The 22,384-nt window shown below is 38.1% G+C and overlaps 1 protein-coding gene across 4 annotated transcripts in view; it reads right to left on the reverse strand.

Annotated features, from left to right (window-relative positions):
- Positions 1–1,321: 1,321 nt before the first annotated feature.
- Positions 1,322–22,384, reverse strand: part of LOC148652699 (E3 ubiquitin-protein ligase rnf213-alpha-like) — a 50,525-nt gene continuing 29,462 nt past the window's right edge. For 3 of the 4 annotated variants that reach the window (XM_088599750.1, XM_088599747.1, XM_088599748.1), the window contains 39 exons: positions 22,243–22,376; positions 22,018–22,113; positions 21,799–21,917; positions 21,445–21,573; positions 20,977–21,029; positions 20,346–20,499; positions 19,969–20,104; positions 19,011–19,202; positions 18,448–18,578; positions 17,603–17,760; positions 16,975–17,184; positions 16,317–16,504; positions 15,675–15,795; positions 15,200–15,300; positions 14,924–15,106; positions 14,279–14,448; positions 14,043–14,142; positions 13,615–13,729; positions 13,117–13,324; positions 12,155–12,363; positions 11,535–11,657; positions 11,182–11,292; positions 10,676–10,918; positions 10,511–10,586; positions 10,171–10,205; positions 9,966–10,066; positions 9,453–9,609; positions 9,055–9,229; positions 8,460–8,554; positions 7,987–8,238; positions 7,253–7,385; positions 7,065–7,148; positions 6,662–6,842; positions 6,118–6,319; positions 5,411–5,488; positions 4,962–5,159; positions 3,789–3,878; positions 3,274–3,452; positions 1,322–2,930 (listed from right to left, as the gene is read on the reverse strand). In XM_088599750.1, the coding sequence (XP_088455876.1) occupies positions 2,777–2,930; positions 3,274–3,452; positions 3,789–3,878; positions 4,962–5,159; positions 5,411–5,488; positions 6,118–6,319; positions 6,662–6,842; positions 7,065–7,148; positions 7,253–7,385; positions 7,987–8,238; positions 8,460–8,554; positions 9,055–9,229; positions 9,453–9,609; positions 9,966–10,066; positions 10,171–10,205; positions 10,511–10,586; positions 10,676–10,918; positions 11,182–11,292; positions 11,535–11,657; positions 12,155–12,363; positions 13,117–13,324; positions 13,615–13,729; positions 14,043–14,142; positions 14,279–14,448; positions 14,924–15,106; positions 15,200–15,300; positions 15,675–15,795; positions 16,317–16,504; positions 16,975–17,184; positions 17,603–17,760; positions 18,448–18,578; positions 19,011–19,202; positions 19,969–20,104; positions 20,346–20,499; positions 20,977–21,029; positions 21,445–21,573; positions 21,799–21,917; positions 22,018–22,113; positions 22,243–22,376 (5,574 nt within the window). In that variant the 3' untranslated portion in view covers positions 1,322–2,776. The other variant, XM_088599751.1, reaches the window with a different exon arrangement.

Here is a 22,384-nt window from a genome sequence, read left to right on the forward strand (position 1 = left end):
CAGGAGTTCAATTCTTAAAGCATGCTAACTGCGCTGAATTGGAATAGAAGGCACATTTTGATAAAAGCTGTAAACATTTTGTTTTCTATACAACACTGAACTACCGCACTCAGAAACATTTTGATTTTTTGACTCTCAACGATTACTTACACCATAAAATTAATCAGACGTAATGTCAGTATTAGCAGGTTTCTGACCCAAGCATAGAATCGTTTTAGAAGGAAAAGCCCTTTAATTACTCTGGCCATGTCATAAATGTTATATTGCAATATGATATTATTGAATAAGTTATGTGGTACAGACACTTTAAAAATAAGGGCCATAAAGTTTTATAGAATTCAGACAAATACTTAGGAAGGTACTCTGCATCTTCTCTATACTGCTGCACCCTAGTGGTTTGTGGCATTTTACTGTTCTGCAGTGCATTCATTCTATAGGTTCTTATCCCCCTCTAGTGATGTCAGGGAGGAAGTACATCAGTGTGTAAGGAACATTTTTCACATGAAAGAAAAAATATCAACTGACTCAAATCTTACAATATCTGAACTGCCACAGCTCTACAATACATTGTGTTCTTGTGCTGTTTTGTGTTTAGTTTGGAGCTTTCTGAGCATCTGCCCGTCTTCAAATTAACCCTATCTTCAAACCAGAAAAGATGGCGACCACTTCAAATTACCGAGCAAGGCATGTACAGTATAAGCATTTCAAAAATGGCATTGTTGTGCATGTCTGAGCTCCAAGTTCTCTAATTCAACCTTTACTAAACGTTCTGGGATGTTACGGTAAAAGAAAACGACTTAAAAAAACAAAAATCTTGTCATTTCATGAAAAAAAAATTAAAGCTCAGTATTATTTCTGACAAAGATGTATGGCACACAGAAAGGACATTTTTTACATAAAAGATTAGTGTTGATCACAGAAAAATGTAGAAAACCTTAACAGCCAGTGAAAACATATGGCTGCTTGAATACATAGACTGGTTTTGTAACTTATAAGTTATTTATGAAATTCATCCAAGAAGAAGTTAAGGGACTTTACAGCATATCTCTTACAATTATTGTGTATAGTTATCTGGTCTTGTGATTTCTATGGAAATTCAACATATTCAATTATAGTACAGGATGTAGCTACTCCAAGTGTTAGTTTTCCAATGTTAAGTATGGAAGTATTCTTAATTTAAAAAAAGTCTGTTTTTATGCATGAGGATCATGTGCTCATTACCAATCAGTAAAACAGACAAGATGATATACAGATATAATCGAACAGATGATCTACAACATGAACTTCTCAATGTCACCTGGAAATGATTGGAATCAAAATGTAAAAGAGGAAAATGACAAATCTTTTAATCTTCTATTTTGATTTTACTCGGGAAAAAAAGTTTAAACATAGGAAATAACATGCATTTGTTGGTACTGCATACAGAATGGATTATAAAAAGCGCATGTATAATTTCTGACTTTATATGATTAAAGGCACCTTTTTAATTGAACTCAATCTTTGCAACAGTTTGCTCCACTATGCTGTATTTTACAGAATCTTGGTCTGTGATTTTAATGTAATAAACAAATTTGGTCCATAAATGGTTATTAATTAGCAGGAATGGACAGCGTAGTCATTATTGTCCCATTAATAAGGTTTCATTCATTTTAACAATTTTTTAACGCACAAAACTATTAAATATTATGTCACTACAATCTAACAATGACCGATTCCTCACTGAAACAAAATAAGAAATTACTATGATAGATTATCTTCATGTAATATCCTTAATGTCTTGAAAAGAAATGTCAAGATTACTTAAAACAAAGTTGAACATTTAAAAACAGAATATTTCATTTTTATAACAGCAGCAATATTTTCTATGCATTCAGGACCATATGATTATAGCATCAAACACACCAAAGCAACAAACAAAATTAACAAAACTTTCAGCTCACAGAGCACAAGGGGAAAATGTTAAGAGTAAACAAAATAAAAAAAAACTAATTAAATATTACAAAATGACAATTGTGGGCTTTATGGTCCCAAGTGTCTTTCACATTAAAGTAGACAAAACAGCCGAAGCAGTAAACTTATCTTCAATTACATGGCAAAGATGCTTTGCCTTGGTTCTAACACATTTCTGAAACCCGCTGAGGAGAGGAAGCACATTATGCTCAAGTGGTGCCATATTATCATCAGGCAAGCTTCAAAACTGTAAACTTGGAGATCACAATCAAATTCTTAGACAGTGGTCATTTAAGGATAAAGTACTAAAAAGGCTTTATTAAATCTGAGACCTGTAGACCTCCTAACTGCTCTTAAATGAATCTTACTGACTCCCTGAGAATATCCTATCAGCTAAGCAATAACACTTTCAAAACTGCAGTAGCTCTAGTTTTGGTTTAAATTTGTAAACAAAACCCTGAAGCAAATGCTTGTAAATACACCTTAACATACAGTACTATCAAAAACAGGGAAAAACTTACCTTGGCTTTACTACACGGTGAGTTCTGCCCTCTACAGAAAACTACTGCTAACTAGATAACTATCTTATGAATATTGTGTTCAGCTAAAAGCTTTATCTACGGCTACATCCGAAGGGGATTCTATAACACACTTATCTTTCTTCATATTATTTCATATACTTCATATTATTTTCTCAGCGCTTCTGTAGTAATACAGTGGAAGAGGAATTCATGCGAAGAGTTTGCATTGCTGGGGTTTCATAGGCACTATTAAAAGTACAAAATATTGGCAATAGTTAAGATGGCAGTTAATAGGCAGCACAAGTTTATCTTTGGTGTCGTTCTTGTCTGAAGGCCACAGCAAACTTCCAGGTTTCCACAAATTGGGACAGACAGATTTCCTCGGGAAGGATCTCTTCCATGTCTGGAGGGACATCCAGGTCTTTGCGCTCAATATAAGACACCAGTGTGTGTTTCAGGCTAAGGAAGAAAAAAAGCAATGAACTGGATGCTTCTGGGGACACAAACTGGAAAAGGGGTAATATGTTGAAACAGAAAATTAATGGGAACAGTGTCACACATTATATGGGGCGGAGCGGTGGCTCTGTGGCTAAGGATCTGCGCCTGTGACTGTGACTTAACCCTTACTGCTCCAGGGGCGCCTTACAATGGCAGACCCTGCACTCTGACCCCAAGCTTCTCTCCCTGTCTGTGTGTCTGTGTCATGACGGAGAAAAGCTGGGGTATGCGAAAAGACGAATTCCTAATGCAAGAAATTGTACAGGGCTAATAAAGAAACATTACATTAAAAACATTACATTACCTCCAGTCAGGCCTGAATTCTTCAGGTGCATTGACTTTCTTCAGGTTCAGGAGGAGAAATTCATGCATCTCTAGTACAAAGGTGTCTACACATCCCTTGGTTAAAAACCCTGTCAATAGCTTCTTATCACCATCAAGTAAAGGTTTCTTGTAAACCTTTGAGATTTCCAAAAATGGATCCTGAAGAGAAAGAGACACACTAACAGTAAGCTACTGAGCTATCTGATTTTAAAGCAGTGTTTTTTCTAGTACCATAAAGTACTATATTACATGTAATGTATAGACATGTTAAACTCCAAACACAGTACAAGTTTCATACTAAAAATATGCAATCGTAAAAATATGTATTGTCTAAGAAATTCTTTTAATAATAATTCTGTTAAATACATACAGGTAATAGGGAAACCGACTGACTGAGTTCTCAAACAAGACAATGGTGAATACTCATTATATAATGGTTGACCTATACTGCTCCCCTTGTCCTTTAAGACTAGTATTTCAAAGACACCTTCTTACCCTTTTTAAGCGCAACATACACTCTGACTTCAGTGAGGTCAACAGCTGCCACAGAGCTATGGAGTGCTTCAGGGTGCACCTGCTTAATGCCTGTGCAAATGTAACAAAGAGAAACTTCAGACATAAAGATTTTAAAGCAAAATTCTCTCTTTTAGCTAGTTCTTTAGCTCTAGAAGAGAGACGCTAAAGTAAGATGTTAAATTAAAGTTCCTAACCAAAGTTAGGGAGGGATAACAACAGAGATAAGCCAATCTCACACTGCTGTTTTAATCATTACAATCATTACTGACTTTTGATCTATACCAGAGGTATCCAAACTACGGCCCAACTGCGGCAAGACAATGTTACTGAAACGGCCCGCGAGTTAATTTAGAACTATAATTAGATTTGGCCCGATGTTAAGTAAAAAATATGCAGTTCCTATTTTGAACACTAGGTGCCATCACGTAAAATCACATCTCGAAACTGATTACCCCCTCTCCTTCTCTTTACCCTCTTCAAAACTTTAATTCTGTATGTTCAGTGAAAAAAGTCTGGACACCCCTGATCTATAGGACAGAAGGAAAGAAAGTCAGCTGTTTCTTTTTTCAAAATATTTTTCTTTGTGATCAATTTACAGATCTGCTCAAAGAACTTTCGGAACCTCTGCTTCTCATAATCAGCCTGTTGTTTCTACCTCCTCTGCTACCACATTGCTCCCGTTCTGCATTTCCCATTTCTGCAATCCCCATATAATCACAGCATTGCCTTCAAAAAGGAATGCACCATTGTGGTGAATAACAAGCACGCACTATCATACACCATACAATTTTCCTCATCCTCACATTCATTAATTTAATCTATTTCTCTCTTCTGCCTCTATCTCCAGCATCCAATGTGGCTCAGTCGCAACCTCTTTGGTGCCTTCAACACCAGGTTCCTCTTCCTCAACTCTTGCTGCCATCTCCTCAGCCCCAGGTCTGTCTGGCATCCTACCTCTGGCCCAGTCAGCAGGCGTCCTACAGTTTTTCACGTCTCTTTATCTTGTAAGTTGCAAGACAGGATTTTGTTCTTTTTTATTTGCAGTGAAATTATTACCGTTAAAATCAGGGAAATCGCAATACAACCTTAGATAAGTGGTTTCTAAATTTAGCATGCACCTTGTATAACAATAACAACGAAGATGGAACTAACCTTCAGGATGTGTGGGGCTGTCTGGTCTCCCATCTGCAGGATATCCTGGACATATTTTACTAGCTGCATCTCAGCTTCTCCCCCTGTCATGGCTAAGAACCCCAGCGTCACCTCCACGACAGAGAGAGCTTCGCAAACATCAGTATATGACTGCAGCTCACCACTCAAGGCATTCAGCATCAGCGCAGGCAGGGAATCCTAAGTAAAAAAGGTTCATACTCAACTGAATAAGTATTATATCCTTTTTGATTAAAAATGTATAATAACCAGATGTGACAAATTTTTAATTATCAGAATTCATCTTAACTGCATCAAAAAAAGAATCTTAAAGGTCTTAACTGTGACCTTGAGGGAGTTAATCAATACTATTCTGTGTGAGAAAAGAGAAAAAAACAGTAGTCATGGATCTGTTCAGATCTCAAATGGAGGAAGTGTTGATGAAGACCAACCTGCATGAGTTTCCCTTTCACGTCCTTGAAGATATTTTCATAATTTCGATCTTGTCTGTTTACCAGAGTTGGGATCCCCTGAAATTAATTTAATAGTTCAGTTAAACTAATCTATCACTGAGGTACTGTTTAAAGTGGTTTGAGAAGTTTATGATGTGGTATGGATTTGGGATGAGGTGTAGAGGCAGGTCCGCTCTTCAGCTTTCAGCAACAAGCTCATATTTTATACCATCTAATATCTTTAAATGGTATTCATGCCTGCATATACTCTTCCACTTAAACCAGTGAACCAAGATTACATTATTAACTATGTTAAATCCTTTCAATAAAATCTCCAAATAAAATCAAATGTCTCCAGAAAGAAGGCACATCTCACGATTTCATTATTATTTAAGCTAAAACACAACAATTTCATTCTATATTAAATCTTTATATTCTTCTATTTTTTTTACTGTTGCAAAAATCCTTATAGCATGCAGACATTCTCAGGAATAAGGAAAAACCAACTTAATTCCAGAAGTTTCACAGACACTGTTACTAATCTTTTACCATCTATCACCAAATTTAGATAAGCAGATAATTTAGATATTTTGATACAATACAATTTTAGATAATTCTAAGAAAATTCGGGTTTGCGAAGCTTCTGCGCTGGCTTCAGTATCTGATTCCACTTCTGGGACGGACCTAAGGCTGGGCAGCAGACTCACAGTTAAAGTAATGAGAGGCTTCCCCTGCAGGAAGTGGTTGAGGATCTGCTGCTGTGTTTTGTGCAGGTCGTACTCCAGTACTGTCTCCTGTCCTTGCTCCATGCTGTACTGGCAGTTGGACAGGATGAGGGGAATCAGGTCCTTCTCCACTTCATACTTGATCACATGCAAGTCTGTGAGGTCTGCCGGACTCACCGAGTAGCTATACAAACAAATGCTTTAGTGAGTTCACCCAGTTTGTTTCCTGCTCATCAGCTTAGGAAGGTGGAAGACGACTTGAAAGCTCTCGTTCATAGATTCAAAATAATCCACAAACCACCTATGTTGCTGACTGTTGGTGTATTTAAAAATTATGTTAGAGTGAGGAAATTTGACATCAAGTTCATCAATGACGCAAGTGTGAAACAATGTACTGTATAGTAGGGTAACCTTCAAGGGGGACTACCTGTACCGCTCTAAACTTTTATATGGGTAACCCAAAAGACTAAATAGTTTTAATGGAAAAATGGCTCTTCTTGCCATCCTTTAAAAAGACGTGACAAACCTGTTCTCCTCGCCTGTGTGTTTTTCCACAGTGTAGACCAGCTCATTGTGGAGGGCGATCAGGTAGCTAACTAAAGCAGTGGAGCAGAGTCCCAGACCATGGCGCTGAGGCAGAAGCACTTGGAATTCACTGTCAAGGTTTAGATCCTCTTTGCAGTAATCTTCGGATATCTTAATTTCACCTGTGGAATTATTTTTTAAAAAATAAATGAAGCAGCGGAAAAAAAAGGTTTCACCACAATTTACAAATGCTTTAAGCATCTAGCACAAACAAGATACAGTAAAAGTTGTGTTCTATCTTTAATAGAGCTACTTTAAATCAGTATTTGTTCTCATAACTGAGGGAATAAACATGAGGAAGATGCTGCACATTTTGCAACTCTATAGGATACATCTCTAGTTACCATTAGTGACCAGTGACGCTCTGAGTTGGTTCCATACAGTCAAAAAGGTGCAGATTCGTGTCTCATACCAGGCTTTTAGTGATTCTGTTGAATAAAAGCAGGGAAAAGACCGGTGATAAAGAATTCATTTATATTTTTTGTAACATGATTTTATGAACAGGAAGTCACAATCCTGTCACCACACGTACCTGCTTTCTGACTTTGAATAAAGTCGCCAATTGTTTTGTGCATGTGTTCGGTCACATTCTGGAACTTCCTCACCAGATTTCTCTGCAGGGCTAGAATATCGGGTAGGAACTTCACCAGTTTCAGTTCAGCCTCCTAAATAACCAAATTAAAATAACAGCTCATGTCATTAAAAAAGACAAAGTCTTCAAAGTCCAGAGCTTGTCCAGGTCCACTCTTGGCTAGTCCAGCCAGAATTTGGCTAGTAACCACCAAAAAAGCAACAACTTCAGACACCTGACACCCAGGAAAGTTTGTGGTAGCATTACAGTATCAGTTCCCAGTACAAGACAAAAGTTCACCTGCAGTAAACGTAAAGGTGCAGTGATGCTATTGTATCTTTTCTTTTATTCTTTTAACAACACACAAAATCTCCATGAAGGAAAACACTTTTAGGAAAAGGCAGAGTAAAAATGAAATAACATCAGAGACCTAGAAAACTCAAATATGTAATATATTTTTGAGGTGTGGAGACTATGGTACATTCTCAATTTTTGGAAAAACAAATTATTACAGGTGGTGTTCCTATCAGGGAAAGGTAACCTCTCTTATTCCAAGCTCCACATAACTATTCCTCCACTTTAACCTGGTACTTACAATTGTATTATATCTCTGAAGCATTAAACCAGGCTTGAGTTGTAGTGATTCAAGATTTTTCCTTGGCATTGAAACAACAGCTTATGAGCCCTGTACCTACCTTCTGCAGGAACTTCCACAGCACTGGCAAGGTGTCTTTGCCATCGTGCTGCTCGACAATGTGAGCCAGGTTCTGCACAGATACTCTTTCCCTGCAGCTCCAAATGGCTGAACAGTGGACAATCTTATGCAGAGGCAGAGCCTTCAGAAATATGTGGGGGTCTCCATAAATAACCTTCATGATCGGGCTTGAGGAGACACGAGAGTCTTTCCGGATCAGGTCGTTGACTTCTTTCAGCCTGCGTTCCAAAGACTGTTTAAAAATGTTAAAGAAAGATGGGAAGATTTAACACTGACAAACCTGCAGAACAAGGGAAATTACGAATGCTCAATGCAAGGCAAAACTAATCGAAAAAACTTGTACTTCTATTTAAATTGAACAAAAAAACTCAGTTAGGTACTCGTTTTGATAAATTTTTAAAACAACTTTTCTTAAATCGACAGTTGGAGTAGTTCGAAAGTTGAGAAAGTTACCTTGAGTTGAGGTGTGATGATTTCTGTAGCAATGCCGGTTTCCCAACCATTACGTGCTTCTTTTGTTGAAAGTATATTATCATAAGGAACAGGCCCTGAAACATCAAGTGTTATAACATCAAAAGAAGCACAATTAAAAAGAAAGTGCTGTTCACTATCCAGCCGTCTTCTTACTGTTTATCCAATTCAGAGTCCGGCAGAGCCAGAGTCTCTTCCGACAAGCAACAGGCACAAGGAAGGATTCACCCTGGATGGGACACCAGTCCATTGCAGGGCACACTCACACCAGTGCTAATCTTCCTAGAAGCTAATTAACCTACCAGCATGTCTATGGACTGTAGGACTGCGGGGGGAAACCCGTTTGAGCACAAGGAGATCATACAAGAACCCCAAGAACTGAACCCAGCTCTGTGGAGCACAATGCTTACCACTGTAGCACTCTGTCGCCCCACCAAGAACATAACTTGCAAAGTATGACTGTAATTTTTACTGTTCTAAAAAGTACAGTTCTGTTCCTAACTAAGACAGAATTGTGGATTCAGGGAGTGTAGGGGAGGGTGAAAACACCTAGCGCACTACGTCAGGTGCTACTTACACTGCTGGGCCTGGTGTGGCTCCAGAAGACGGCTGAGCAGCAGGTGGACGATGTTCACTGAGTCGTCAGTGCCCTTCCCCAGAGTCCTGGACAGCTGCTCCATGTCTTTGACAAGGTGGTTCACCAGAAAGACATGTGGGTTTTGCACAGCAGGTTTAATCATTTGTGATATGGACTACAAAAAATGAAAGGAAAAAAAACAATGAAGGAAACACACAAGTGTAAATAAATTTATTGGAGCAGACTCCATGACTGATCCGTGTAATGATTAACTGCTGGTAATTTGTCTTAATCATTTTTACTTTTTCTACACATGACCCTAAATATTTTTGCTTTTGTTTACCTAAGTGACATCAGTTACTTAGGCCCCTGGGACAGAGCTGTGATAAAGTAGTTACCCGAGGGTCACGTGAAGCTCCCAGCAGCATCGCCAAGTGGGTGAGGAGTCGGATCAGTATGAAAGGGGCAGGGGACATGCTCTTAGTGTCCAGCATGTCAGGATTGTCTCTCCTCCTTGCGTCTCCCAGGACATGGCCAGTCTGGGTGCGATCCCCACTGTTTGAACATACCACTTCAATAGTTCTTATTCATGCCAACTGCAGGACAAGCTGCAGTTCAGGAATAGCTGAATAACACATCTTTCATATTTGCATTTGATTGTTACTGCTATTGCTTTTTTGTTGTATAATTAAAAAAAGCATTTTGAGACTATACACTCTTAAAGCATCCTGGATTATGAGTAAAATTAAAAAACACTGCTTAACACAAAAGGTTATGGAGGTCTGCAAAAAGCTCAGTATGTGATTGAAGTTGATTTCCTATGATGCTTCAGGAAACAGTTGGATGAGATGCTTGTATCAATAAACTACTGTTTAAGCACAAAATGCTGAATTATCATCCCACAGACTTACGTGAAGTTAGTTTGTTGAAATCCTTGAACAGCTCTGTGGTTGTCCCCTCCAATAACAGCACCACAGTCCACACAATGGCTTCTCTCCATTGGCTGTCCACACTAAAAACCAAACCGTAAGGGCCGAATGATTGTTAAATAAAGCATTTGTAAATAAATTAAATACACACTATGGTACGTAAAAACACAAATGCATTTGTACATACCTCCCCAATAGTGCACGGGTGGCCATTTGGACAAGCTGTGAAGAAGAAAGCAATTGTGTGAAATCATTGCACTATCTCAGGCTGCTCTTCCCTCTAACAAAATATATGACTTGGAATCTTCTTAATTTTATTTATGATTACATGCATTTATAAAGGGAGGAATGCAGAGGAATATATTAAGTTACTTCATCACATAACTTGCATGTTTGACCTTATCCAGACATGGCTTATATTTATGATATAAGTTGCAGAAGCCTAATTAACCAAGCAATTCTGATATTTGAAAGAGCTTGGGGTCAGTTATGTAAATAAGAGGATAGGTAAATAAATTTGTACTTACAATACCACTGCAAGTTCCCTAAGACTTGAACGGCTACTACCAACATGTCCTCAGGCATTGTTGGTAAGAAGGCATTCTGCAGACAAACACAGATTCTCTCAGCTTACCAAGTGAAAAGCTTTATACATAATTAAATTATATATAACAAAAACCTAGAGCTTCTACCTGCATGTTCACAGGTGCCAAAGCTAGCTGTTTCAAGGGTGTCAGGATTCCATCTTGTCCACATAACAGAACTGTCGTCAAGTGAATGGCGAGTTCAGTGATGGTGTGCTCTGAACTGGTACAATCAGGACGTACAGATAGGTCTCCAAGCCTGTTATATACCAAGGATGTGGCAAGGTTCTTCAGTTCAGGGCTACCAAAGATCTGTGAGCCCTTGATGAAGTCCTCAATTGCTTGACATTGCTGAAAAGGATGATAAAAGTGGTTAAGCGTTTACTATAGGATACCAGTTTCTATAACTACTACTCAACAAGCTGACTATGATACTCATCACTCATTATGAGGCAGCTACAATCTAAAAAAAAAGAAGAATGAACAACCCAGGCATCTATAAAAAACATATCCTTATACAATGAATTATTTCACATTGCCTTTTCATACAAAGGTCCATTTGCAATTGATCAGGCTGTTCCTGCAATATTTTCACCATTCTAAATCACACTTACTTCAGGTTTGGGATGGACGTTTTGGTTTGCGGCTCTGTACAGTGTGGTAACTTCTCTGAAGATGGCCAGGAGCAGACGTGCTGTTTTCTTCTGCAAGGGACTTCTGCAATTCTAGGTTAACAGCAGAAGCACAGCTAAGAACACTGGTACCACTATAAACACTATTGTCAGGAGTATGTACAGGCCTTACTACCAGAAGATCCCAATCTCACAAGCCAGGAGAATGCACCTCTTCACTTATGCAATTTGTGACCATCACAAAGCCGTGACATAAGTCTGGCATCATGAATTCTACAGTATTATTTCTGAATGAAGGCTCTGAAAGATAGTATAAAAAATAAAAACTTGTATACCTTGTTTGCCTCCTCTATTCCCTCAGTTTTGCACTCGATCATTGCCCTACCAACTGCATCTCGGAAAGCCTGGTAATTGATCCCGCAGACAAGATACTGGTCAATCTGGCCAGTATGTTCATTCTAAAAACCAGAAAAAATGTACAGTAGATTGGTTAAAGTATTTAATAACTTGGAAATACATATATAAATTCTGCTTTGTTACTTGTTCATCAACTCATTGACTCTTCTTCAACTGCAAGATTTTTGTACTTTTGAGAGATGAAATCACAGATGATGAAATTGATAATGCCACATCCATTACACCACATCTTCTGGTTTGACTACTCTTATTTTCTCACCCAAAAATACTGTAAGTGTGAAGTAAAAAGACCATCCATATTCATCTAATCTATTATATTCCAATTCATTAGCAGATTCTACCCATCTTATCTAGTTTATATCCTTGACTTACAAAGAATAGAGATCAGAATGAAGAGGCAACCAAAAATGTTGAATTTGTATTTGTTGCAAAACATGAATTATGACTACTGTACATTTAAAAACATTAAGCCGGTTCTCAGCTTTAAAAGACTTAGTATTTCATATATATTTTTGGTTTTGGAAGAAAATCATGCTACCTGTTGAAAAATTTCCTCTGGGAACAACCAGTGAAACTCCGGTTTCGTTAGGAGTGTCTGCACAAACTCCATGCCTTTTTGATTGCAGATTTTCCGTATCATGTAAATGCGATACCAGTCATTCTTGCTCCTTCTGCAGAACTCCATCACATGATTCAGGAATGCTGAAATCCTCCTGTACACCTCAGGGTCTTGTTGTGTTCCTGTGGCTTCACCAACAGAAAATGACAAACAGTGCATAAATATCTCTGATAAATAAAACTTTAGTTTCCTTAACTGAAAACAGCAAGTCTGAGAAGTCAGAGATGACCAAATTGATACATGTTCAATCTGTATTGTGTAATCAAATTGTTTTCAATTTGAATCTGTTCACTAAAAATACATATACTATAGATAACATCTAAGTGACAACCTTTCACTAAATGAGCATGCCTCCAGTCTGTACTATAGTCAGTGTATTTAGATCAAAGAGGACAATAATAAGTCATGCTTATTTAACAATCACCAGCAAAATACTACAGTAGTTTATACTTGTTTACTGGATCAACAGATTCCTGTTCTCTACATATGGTTGTTGTGTGTTAATGCCTTCATTCTACAAAGAGCATCCACTGAATCCAGTAATACTTTGAGTTTACACAGCAGAATTACATGTGTTCCAAGTAAGGTGGAGTGAAAAATATTCCCAGGCACAGTAAGCATGGCTAAAAAAAGCATAACCTCCCTGCACAGCATCCAAATCTGAAGTGTGTGTAGAACAATAGGTCAGACTGTGTGTGCACATGCTCTACAGTAAGCTAAATGTGAGTGAAGGTGATCACATTCAGATAAGATCTGCCCTAGTCTACATTGCGAAACATGAGACATCTGATATGTGTGTGCATCATTAAGTTTAAGGTGTTCAAGGCTGATTGGCACAGATCAATATTAGGTATTGTCTAGTTAAAGGTAAGTTGAGCTACCTAAACCAGACAGGTCTTTAACCAGCAAGCATGCAGCGGTGTCCAGACAGAGGCGGATTCTGGCAATACTCTGCAGGTATTCAATTGAAATCTTCCCGGGACCAGCCTCAGTATTTTGAACACAGCATTGCAGGAACCGAGTCTCTTGCTCCAGAGATGCCACCGTTTCTAATTCTGTTTGACTCTGTGTCTTCTCATACATGGAGTCCTGTGTACAAGAAAAGTATGCATTTTCACTTTGGAATATAAGAGGGTAACACTTTTATTATAAGCAGCAATAATAGTGGCAATTATAAATGCTGATTTACTGTTTATATGCAGATATTATTCACAACCTCAAGAGCAAACTACTTTCAGAAAAGAATAGTACACATGCTTGATTTGTTTCAGTATTTTCATTAGTAAAGAGTATACAAGTTAACACTTTAGAGAAGGCTCGGTAAAATGTCATCTTAATAATAACTGATGTGTACATGAATCTAAAGTATCCTATCCTACCTCAAGACAGTTTATGTACAGAGCACAGAGCTTTGTTTTATCCGTTTTCTCCAGAATATTGCTTTGTTCAACCGATGACAAGTGTTCTTGCAGATAACGTTTAACATCATCAAAGCTGAAAGAAGTGAAATAAAAAACATTTAAAAGTCAATTTTTAAAGAAACAAAAAATTACAGTACCCACAGCCATAACGGGTTCATAAACTGTAACATCAGAAGTGAGCAGAACAAAACCATATGCTAATAGGTTACAACAACAAAGACCGATCTTTTCTTTTAGACTGGCTATGTCTCTAAAAGACAGAATTAAGGGCTCAATATTTTTAAAAAGGTGCTGAATTTCTCTAATGAAATGTTTTTTTAATGAGTAAAACTGGACTTGCGAGTAATGGTGTAAGAAATACTTAAAAATGCATATCATCCTCTCACCTGTACTTCAGCAGAAATTTGAGCACCACTGATCGGACTACAGGATTTTTGTCCACAGAGTCATTGAAAGGTGAGAGAGCTTTGGTATACACCCTGCGGCCTATTTAACAGGTAGAGAAAAATAACTGTAATCAGAAGCATTTGGTGTAAAATCCTTTCACAATATGTTTGTAAAGTATATTCAAAATATATTTTTTGACTTCCAGAAAAGCAAAGTGTGTAGAAAAGCAGCTTACCTTTCTTAATGTTTGGAACTGCATTAGTATCGACCATCAAGAAAGACAAAAGATGCAAAATAATACTGTCTGAAGGAGGAGAGTTGTCTTTGAAACATAAAGTGGACACCATGTTGATGAAAAAAGCATTGCATCTTTTCCTGAACTGGGCATACAACTGGACAAGATGTCTGCAAACAAGACAAAATACAATACACATGATTTGTCTCAGTCACATCTTCAATTTTTTACAGATGCAGACTGAATAATTTTTAACATTCTGTTAAGAAAGGATAAAAGAATTGAAATCGATTCAGTGCCAAACAGATGAAATTGAAAGGGAGCTTCAGAGAAGATTTAAGAAAAGGAGTTAAAGCAAGGACTATGTCAAGATAAAGAATGAAACATGGAGGTAGAACACAATGAGAAATGAATAGGTGGTGCATTTTGGACCGAGAATATAAAGCCTGTTTTTACATCAATTGTGGTTAGTCACTTCAAGCTGCATAGAGATGTAGTCAAAGCTTATTAAATCAGATTTTTCAAGAAAGCGCTGGGTGCTAGCAGTGTTCAAACATGCAAGATTGACTGAATAGCTTCTTCTCATTTGCATTATTTCCTATGTTTTTACCTTCTAATGAGTTTTATGGTTTAGTCTAAACTTACCTTATATCTTCGGACACCTTCAGTTCAAAGTTCTTTGGCACTTCTACCATGCACAAAGGACAGAACATCTGCCCAGGTAGGAGCCACTGTTTTATACAAACCAGGCAGTAAATATGTTCACATGGTAGGCACAGAGGGTCCGTGGGCTCCCCCAGACACACAGCACACAGCTGTCTTCCAAACCTAGGACACATTACAAACAAACAGCTGTGGAAACATGTCCAAGGGCAGATACTTTAGTAAAAATATCAGTCATGCTGAGATCAAACCCATTACCTGAAAAGACGTTCACTGGCTTCATCTTTGCAGGACTTCAGAACTTCAATCACAGCTAAGAAGGGCTGCTCCATTTTGAAGTCAGAGTTTTGCTCCAGAGACTGAAGAAAAAAAATAAAAATAAATAAATGCCATAGAATTACCAACAAACTCTTAAGGTTGAAAGGGACTTACAGTAGCTGCTGTACAGTATGTACAGGATACTAGTTTTTGTCACTTAAAGATTAGCAAATGACAATGGAAGAAATTATAACCATCATTTTATCAGTTGTAACCATTCAAAAGCTTATTAAACTGCATTTTTATTTCTTGGTATCAACTGAATAATTCAGATCACTTATATTGTCACTTATGATCACTTATATAATGTTATATTTTTGTAATACCACCCTCGTGCCAAAGGTCCGTGTCATTTCTAATAATATGAAGAACAAGCACTGTACAATCAATGATAACTTCCACCTCAATTACTCACTTTCCACAACTTGCGAGCATGTGCCACAACCAGGACCTTTAGATCTTTTTGTACGGATTCAATTCCCAGCAGCACATGTTCCACAAACAGAGATGATGAAAAGATGCGATTCCAGCCACTCCTTTAAGAAATAATACAGAAGAGAAGTTTCAAAATCTATTATGTAAAGTGAAGTGTGCAGTATTGCTTTTCTTTCCCCAGTTGCTTCTGAAACTATGACTACAGTAAAAAGTATTTCATTCTGGAACAGGTATTTAAGCAGAAAGAACAGAGAATCCCTCACATGAGACATTCATATTCTGCAAAGTTTAATTCCACACTGAAAAAATAGGAAGCAGAAATGCAATGTTTGGGCTGTTGAGCCTTCTTTAGGCGCATGAGAGAGAGGAGAGCTGAGAATAAAAAGCCCAGGGGATCAGAGCATGTGAGAAAGAGCACACGCAGGAAGAGAGATATGGGGGATGGGTGTGAAAAAGCTATAAATGAACAGAGAGAATTTAAAAAGAAATGAGTCTTTTTAAAATTAAAATGGAATTATTAACATTCAGAAAGTATATTCCGAATTTATACAATAGAATACAAAATCTGAATACATATAATATACAGTGTGAATATTCTGTTGAGCTGCGGAGATGAACTCACCGGACAAACTTGACCAGCTCCTGGCTTCTCAAGCCGTAGTTCTGCACGCACTCCTCAGCACAGACGAGCTCGATGGGCACCTGCAGTCTCTTCACTCTCCTCAGCCACTCCAGGCACAGCCCATCCGTGTCCAGGTTGTGTGGCTCCAAGAGCTCAACACAGGCCACAGCCGCGTACACATCAAGAACCTGGACAGCAGTGTCAGAAGGTTGCAACTGGCAATGAACTGGGCATTCATGGACTCTGCTGAGAATGGTTTATCTTCATTTACAGCAGTGGTACAGAGGGTTTGCCTTGGAATAGTACAGTGCAGAATACATTTAAGGGTGCCTTTAAAACAGCCACTCAATAATGACAGATTCAAATTGGTAAGAAAGTAGCAAAAAATCTATATCAGAAGATGTTCAAATTTCAAATTCTTATGCATTATATACTGTATTAATGTTGTTTTACTTCTTAATGTTTTTCTTTTAAAAATTGGAATACTGAAAATTACTTGTGAGCCATGTACCACATAGAAGAGCAATTCATAAGTCCTACTGAAAATACTGTATACATGCACAGTGCACTATGGAATTCCAGGGATCTGTAATCTTTTACACCTGAAAAAGGAGCTCAAACCACTAAAACAACAGTTTGAGGATTAGATTAGTCTTACCATTTCTGCACCTTCCCTAGACTGCAATTTCCTTTGCAGAAATTGGGCCACCTGAGGCTCAATGGTGATCATTCTTGAGAGGTTCTGCAGACGGGTTTTGAATTCATGATAAGCAGTATGAACCCAGGGTAGTGACGTTACTTTTTCCTTGTTGGCATTGCTGCGAATCTTAAGCTCGTTGACGCAGGATAGCAGAGCACTGCGGAGAAGCTAGAAGACAAAGACCAAAGGCTTATTGAGAAACGGTCTTACAGAGAACGTCCCTGTGCTCCAAGCCTGTGATCTGTCGGCTTACATGCATCAACTCAAAACAGAAGCCAGTACTGTTTTAAGAGGTAGAAGAAGAAGAAGACACCTCTATGATAGTATGATACATGTCACCTGAATACTCCTTAAGAGTGGATTTACCTTTTCGCTGCCAGGATGAATTATTGTACATCGCAAAGTTTGAATTTAAACAGACACCTCTGACAATACATAATGAGACTATGGGCCTCATATTGTACAGTGAACATAGTAAATGAAATAGGTGAGTGTACTTCCCCACCTCTCCTAATGTGTCAATTTCTATATTCACAAAGCAAGTTCTCTCACTGATGCCTAAATGAATGCCACAATGAACACTCACCATTAGTTCATCTGGAGAAGTAACTTTCATTGTCATGGAGATGAAATCCTGAAGATACCTGTGGAAAAACTCTTTCTGCATTTCCTCATCAGCATCTGCAATGTACCTTCCCAGAGGTGTTTTCTTGAAGAACTCCTCAAGCTGATTGTGTGTGTGCCCTTGAGAAACAACAAAAAAGAACGTGTGTCATTTGCTTCACTTCTTCACACCTTAACATAATGTTAAAATGTAGTAGTTCAGGTGGGTAGCTGCGTCAGCATGCGTAGGCTGCAAAGGAACAAGTAATAGGTTTATTCCATGCTGAAAAAAAGAAGAAAGAGAACACAACGTTTCGGCCGTGGAGCCTTCTTCAGGTGTCACCTGGACACCTGAAGAAGGCTCCACGGCCGAAACGTTGTGTTCTCTTTCTTCTTTTTTTCAGCATGGAATAAACCTATAATGTTAAAATGTCTGGCTTTGATAAACTCGGGGATTCATTAGCTTCAACTCGCATGACTGAGGATCACAAGGGCATGGTAGCAAGGAATATGCCCTGGTACCACATGAATGTGCAGTGTCATGACAAAAATGTTTTAATATTGTTGCAGCTGTAATTAAAATTAAACAACATGAACAGGTACAACAAAGCAGCATCAACTTATTTTATAAAGCAAGTTGATTATAGCATATATGTTATAAATAAGGTCATACATCATACTGCCCATCATGTTGTCCTGATCTTGATTTCACCTGCATACGAATTCCTTAGAATCTAAATATGGGATTTATTTTTAAAACATACTTGAGTGTAAATCACTAAAAGAAAATGAAATATCTTTAAATCTCCTTATGCACTTCATCTCTACCTTCCCGTTGCAGAACGTGAACCCAGAGCTCATCGAGATGATCCTTGATCCTCCAGCTGAAAGGCATTGTGCTGCAAAGGTTGTGATCCAGCTTCATGTAGTTCTGGACAAGGATCGTCTTGGACTCGGAACTAAAAATCACAGGACACAATGGATTTAGATCTAAATCCTGTAGAAATCCTGACTCATTACCACACTGCATAATAAAGATATATTCCAGAAAATACTTAAAGCCAGCTACAGTACAGTATATTATAATGTTCCCCCAAATATATGAATATTACTAACAATCTGAAAGAACATTCTTTCACCATGTATCATTGATCATTTAAGTCACCTTAATTAGCTTCCTATCAAATGGCTGAAATGTCATTTTTAATATTAAAATTGAGTAGAGAGATACTTGCATTCTGTTCAGTTTCTTATTGGCAGATGTCATCTAGTCTAGACTACCCAGTACTAAATTTATCTACTACTAGCTTACTTATCAAACTAAAACATTTTATCTAATACAAAGAACACAAGTTTGATGACAAATCACATTTGAAACACAGAATACATACTTGCGGTCCACTTTTGTGTAAGGTATGTACAGCAACTTCAAATTCCCAAAAATTTCCAACCAAAGCTTCTTCACAGACTCCACAGAGTTGCTATCAACCAGGAGGTCAAGGTTACAATCGCGGTCAATCATGGAGATGACTTGGGCCAGGAATGGAATGACCACAGCCTGGACTCGCTTCCACAGAGTGTGTCTGTAAAGACAGAAACCCGATCATCAATTAAAAATTTCTCAATACACATACAGACTCCAGAAAGCTGAAAAACCTCCATTTCTAATTGTGTCTGTGGATTGACCCATTGAACAACAAGTCTCTAACAACTGACAGTCGTCAATACTAGTCTTCAGTATTTGCTCAGCCTACAGATAAATATACTATTCATAAACAAACACCAGGTTACATGTTCAGTTTTTACTTATTTGAAGTAGGAAAAACGATTCACCCTTCCTTTAATTTAGTGTGTCAGTAATGTTGAAGATCCTATTTGTACATTTTAATACCTGTTCCTGTTCAGGAGTACTTTTTACTATAAGCCTACATTACTGTTGAAAAGTCTTCTATATAGTTTTTATAGGTCTGCTTTTCTAAGGTTTGATTTTTTACAACATTAGAAGTTAGATGCAGTCAAAGTGTTTTTACTGTACATTCACTTGCATACCCTTATTAAACATAAGTGAATATACAGTGTATATATTTCCATACTTTTGAGTGTAAAGCTGCATATAAAAACTGCCTTAATAAAATCAGTTCAATCTGTCACCATAAGCCCACAGTACTCTGTCTGAAAATTAAACAGTTTTCAGATATATGGCAGTACAGCAATTTTGTACATTTTGTTGAACTGAAAACATCTGAATCATGCTAGAAAAGCCTGAACCTGGGTCAGATGTAATTAGTGGACTGTGGCAATATCTTAATCCTTTCTGCACTAAAAGAACCAGTGATCCTTCTGACTCACCTGAAGGTTCCACCTTCCTGCAGGGCGTCGATGTTCGACGCCTCCTTGAACACCCAGTTCTTGGGCGATGGAGTGTTTTCATCATGCGTCACCAGCAGAGCGTGAAGCCGTCTCTTCATGGTTTTCAAAAAGGAGGCTAGAAGGACAGAAACCAAGTAAGGTTTAAAATCCATCACCGTCACTTATACAACAAGGAAATAGTTTATGCTCCTCGTTTCAACCAAGTGTGTTTTTTTTCTAGCATAGAATCATGGTTGAGTTGGTCTATATCCAATACCAAACAAATGCAGAGGTAGTAATCATTCACTAAAATTCCCAGATGTCCGGTCTGCAGTCAGGAAAGCTATGACAAACTTAAATCTCCCGTCGTTTGGCACCTTTCGTTTCCTCATTTTCTGCGAGAAGCGTCAGCAGTATCTCCAGTCTCCTGGTGCTGCGACTGCCCGCCTCGTGCTGGTCGCGCAGCATGCCCACCGCACTCTGCACACAGCTCCGCACCAGCGCCGTGGTGTCCAGGATGTCCTCCAAGTCCTGAAACAAGCCAGCAGAGGAACACAGTCACATCATCTCTTGGCCTCCTCTTGAGCACGGGCTGGCAGCGGTAGAGCATGGGTGTCCAGTCCTGGTCCTGGAAGGCTGGTGTGTTTGCAGGTTTTCTAGCTCCCTTCAAAGTACCTGCACTTGGAAAACTATAAGTTCCATTTAGGCAATAATGAGCTAAATGAGCTTGTCAACAGCTGGGTTGGAAGGAAAACACGCAGACACACTGGCCCACCAGGACAAGGGTTGTCCACCCCTGATGTAAAATATTTAAAATGCAAATAAAAATAGTCTTAAAGTTATATAAAGGAATATATGACATGTAACCACTAGTGTCATACTAAATACAGAAGTAAACGTGCTTGTTAACACTGAAGAAACAAAGAAATTTGACAATATTGTACTCACTGCATGGTACATAATATTGGATACATAGTAATCACCGCCTTCAGAGTGCAAGATACTTACGGCATTCTCTTCCAGCGTAGGGCTTTCCATCTTAGTGTCATCTGTTTCCATTGCTAGAAAAGTGTTAATAAAATTCCAATTAAGATACACTACCAGCAAAGTTGTTAATAACATAGAGATAAAGAAAGATACCGACTCTGCTAAGTAGGCAATGCCCATCACAAGTAATACTAATACTTTCTTAAACATATAGTACTGTATAGCTGTCTCTCATCATCCGTCCATGAACTCCATACAGCAATACATGGGCCTATATACACAGATCTTGTAATCTCTCTTTCTTCTTCTAAAACCTCACATTGGCTCAACACCATTAGTCACCCTAAATGTTGACAATTTTCTAAATTCCAGTTTTAGACAGTCTCATCCTAATTCCTATTTCAATACTTCACATAGTGAATGGAAACTCAGTGACCATTAAGATTTCACCATATTCATCAAGAAATCGACATAAAAATATTTTAAGACCTTCTGGTTTGTTGGGTTTTTCACGTTCTTCAAAGAGCTGACTGATAGTGAGACTCTTCAAGGTAGTAATGTCAGAGACAATGTCCTTTGACTTCCTGAGATCGTCAATGTGGACTGACCTCCAGGGTCCTATTCTCGCAAGGACAAAAGAAAAAAAACGTTAAATGCACACTTTCCAAGTCCATCATTATAAAGAATATGCAGAGTATTCATACAGTATGTACTGTATTATGAATGTATATTGGTTTATTATAAATGATCTCAAATGGACACAAATAATATTTTTATGATAAATTAAGTCTTTTCATTACATTGGTTTTGACTTCATCTAGTAGAGTAAATTTACAATTTTACCTCCATGGAATCCAACATAAGATGTTCCACCTTCCATTCGTGGCAGTTTAGTAATGAAGTACACTAAAATCTCTGTCATTTCATCTCTAGATTTATTGATCTCATTTATTGCAGAATACCTAAAAGAGAAATTGAAATGTAAACGTATGATGTCCACTGCCAGGTCTGTAGTCATTTCGGTAATGAGGAATGTACAATTCATTTCAAAACTCTGCTTACTTTGCAGACGCAATCAGGTTACTGCTTTGCGAATCTTCAACAAAGTCCGTCTGAATAATAAGGATTTTGTTTCCAAATCTTGTATCCAGAAAACTCCTGAAAATATCAAAGTGACACTATTATGGCAATGCCTGTTTTACAAAGATTTTGAAGAGAAGTACACGTTTGTTTTTCTTTCTCGGCAACTATAAGGTATTCCTGGAAGACAGGAAATGAGGAACACACCTGATCTTTTTGAGGAAGGAGTGCTCAGTGTCAAACTGCTGCAGGGAAAGGAGTTCAACATTCTGAAAAGATATGACATCCTGGAGGAGTCTGTCAACATCAGATGCGGTGAGGAGTCTGGAGAAAGTTGTAACCTTCACAA

The sequence above is a fragment of the Lepisosteus platostomus genome, chromosome 11 (assembly GCF_059453375.1).
Source record: "Lepisosteus platostomus isolate fLepPlt1 chromosome 11, fLepPlt1.hap1, whole genome shotgun sequence".
Classification (NCBI taxonomy): Eukaryota; Metazoa; Chordata; class Actinopteri; order Semionotiformes; family Lepisosteidae; genus Lepisosteus; species Lepisosteus platostomus.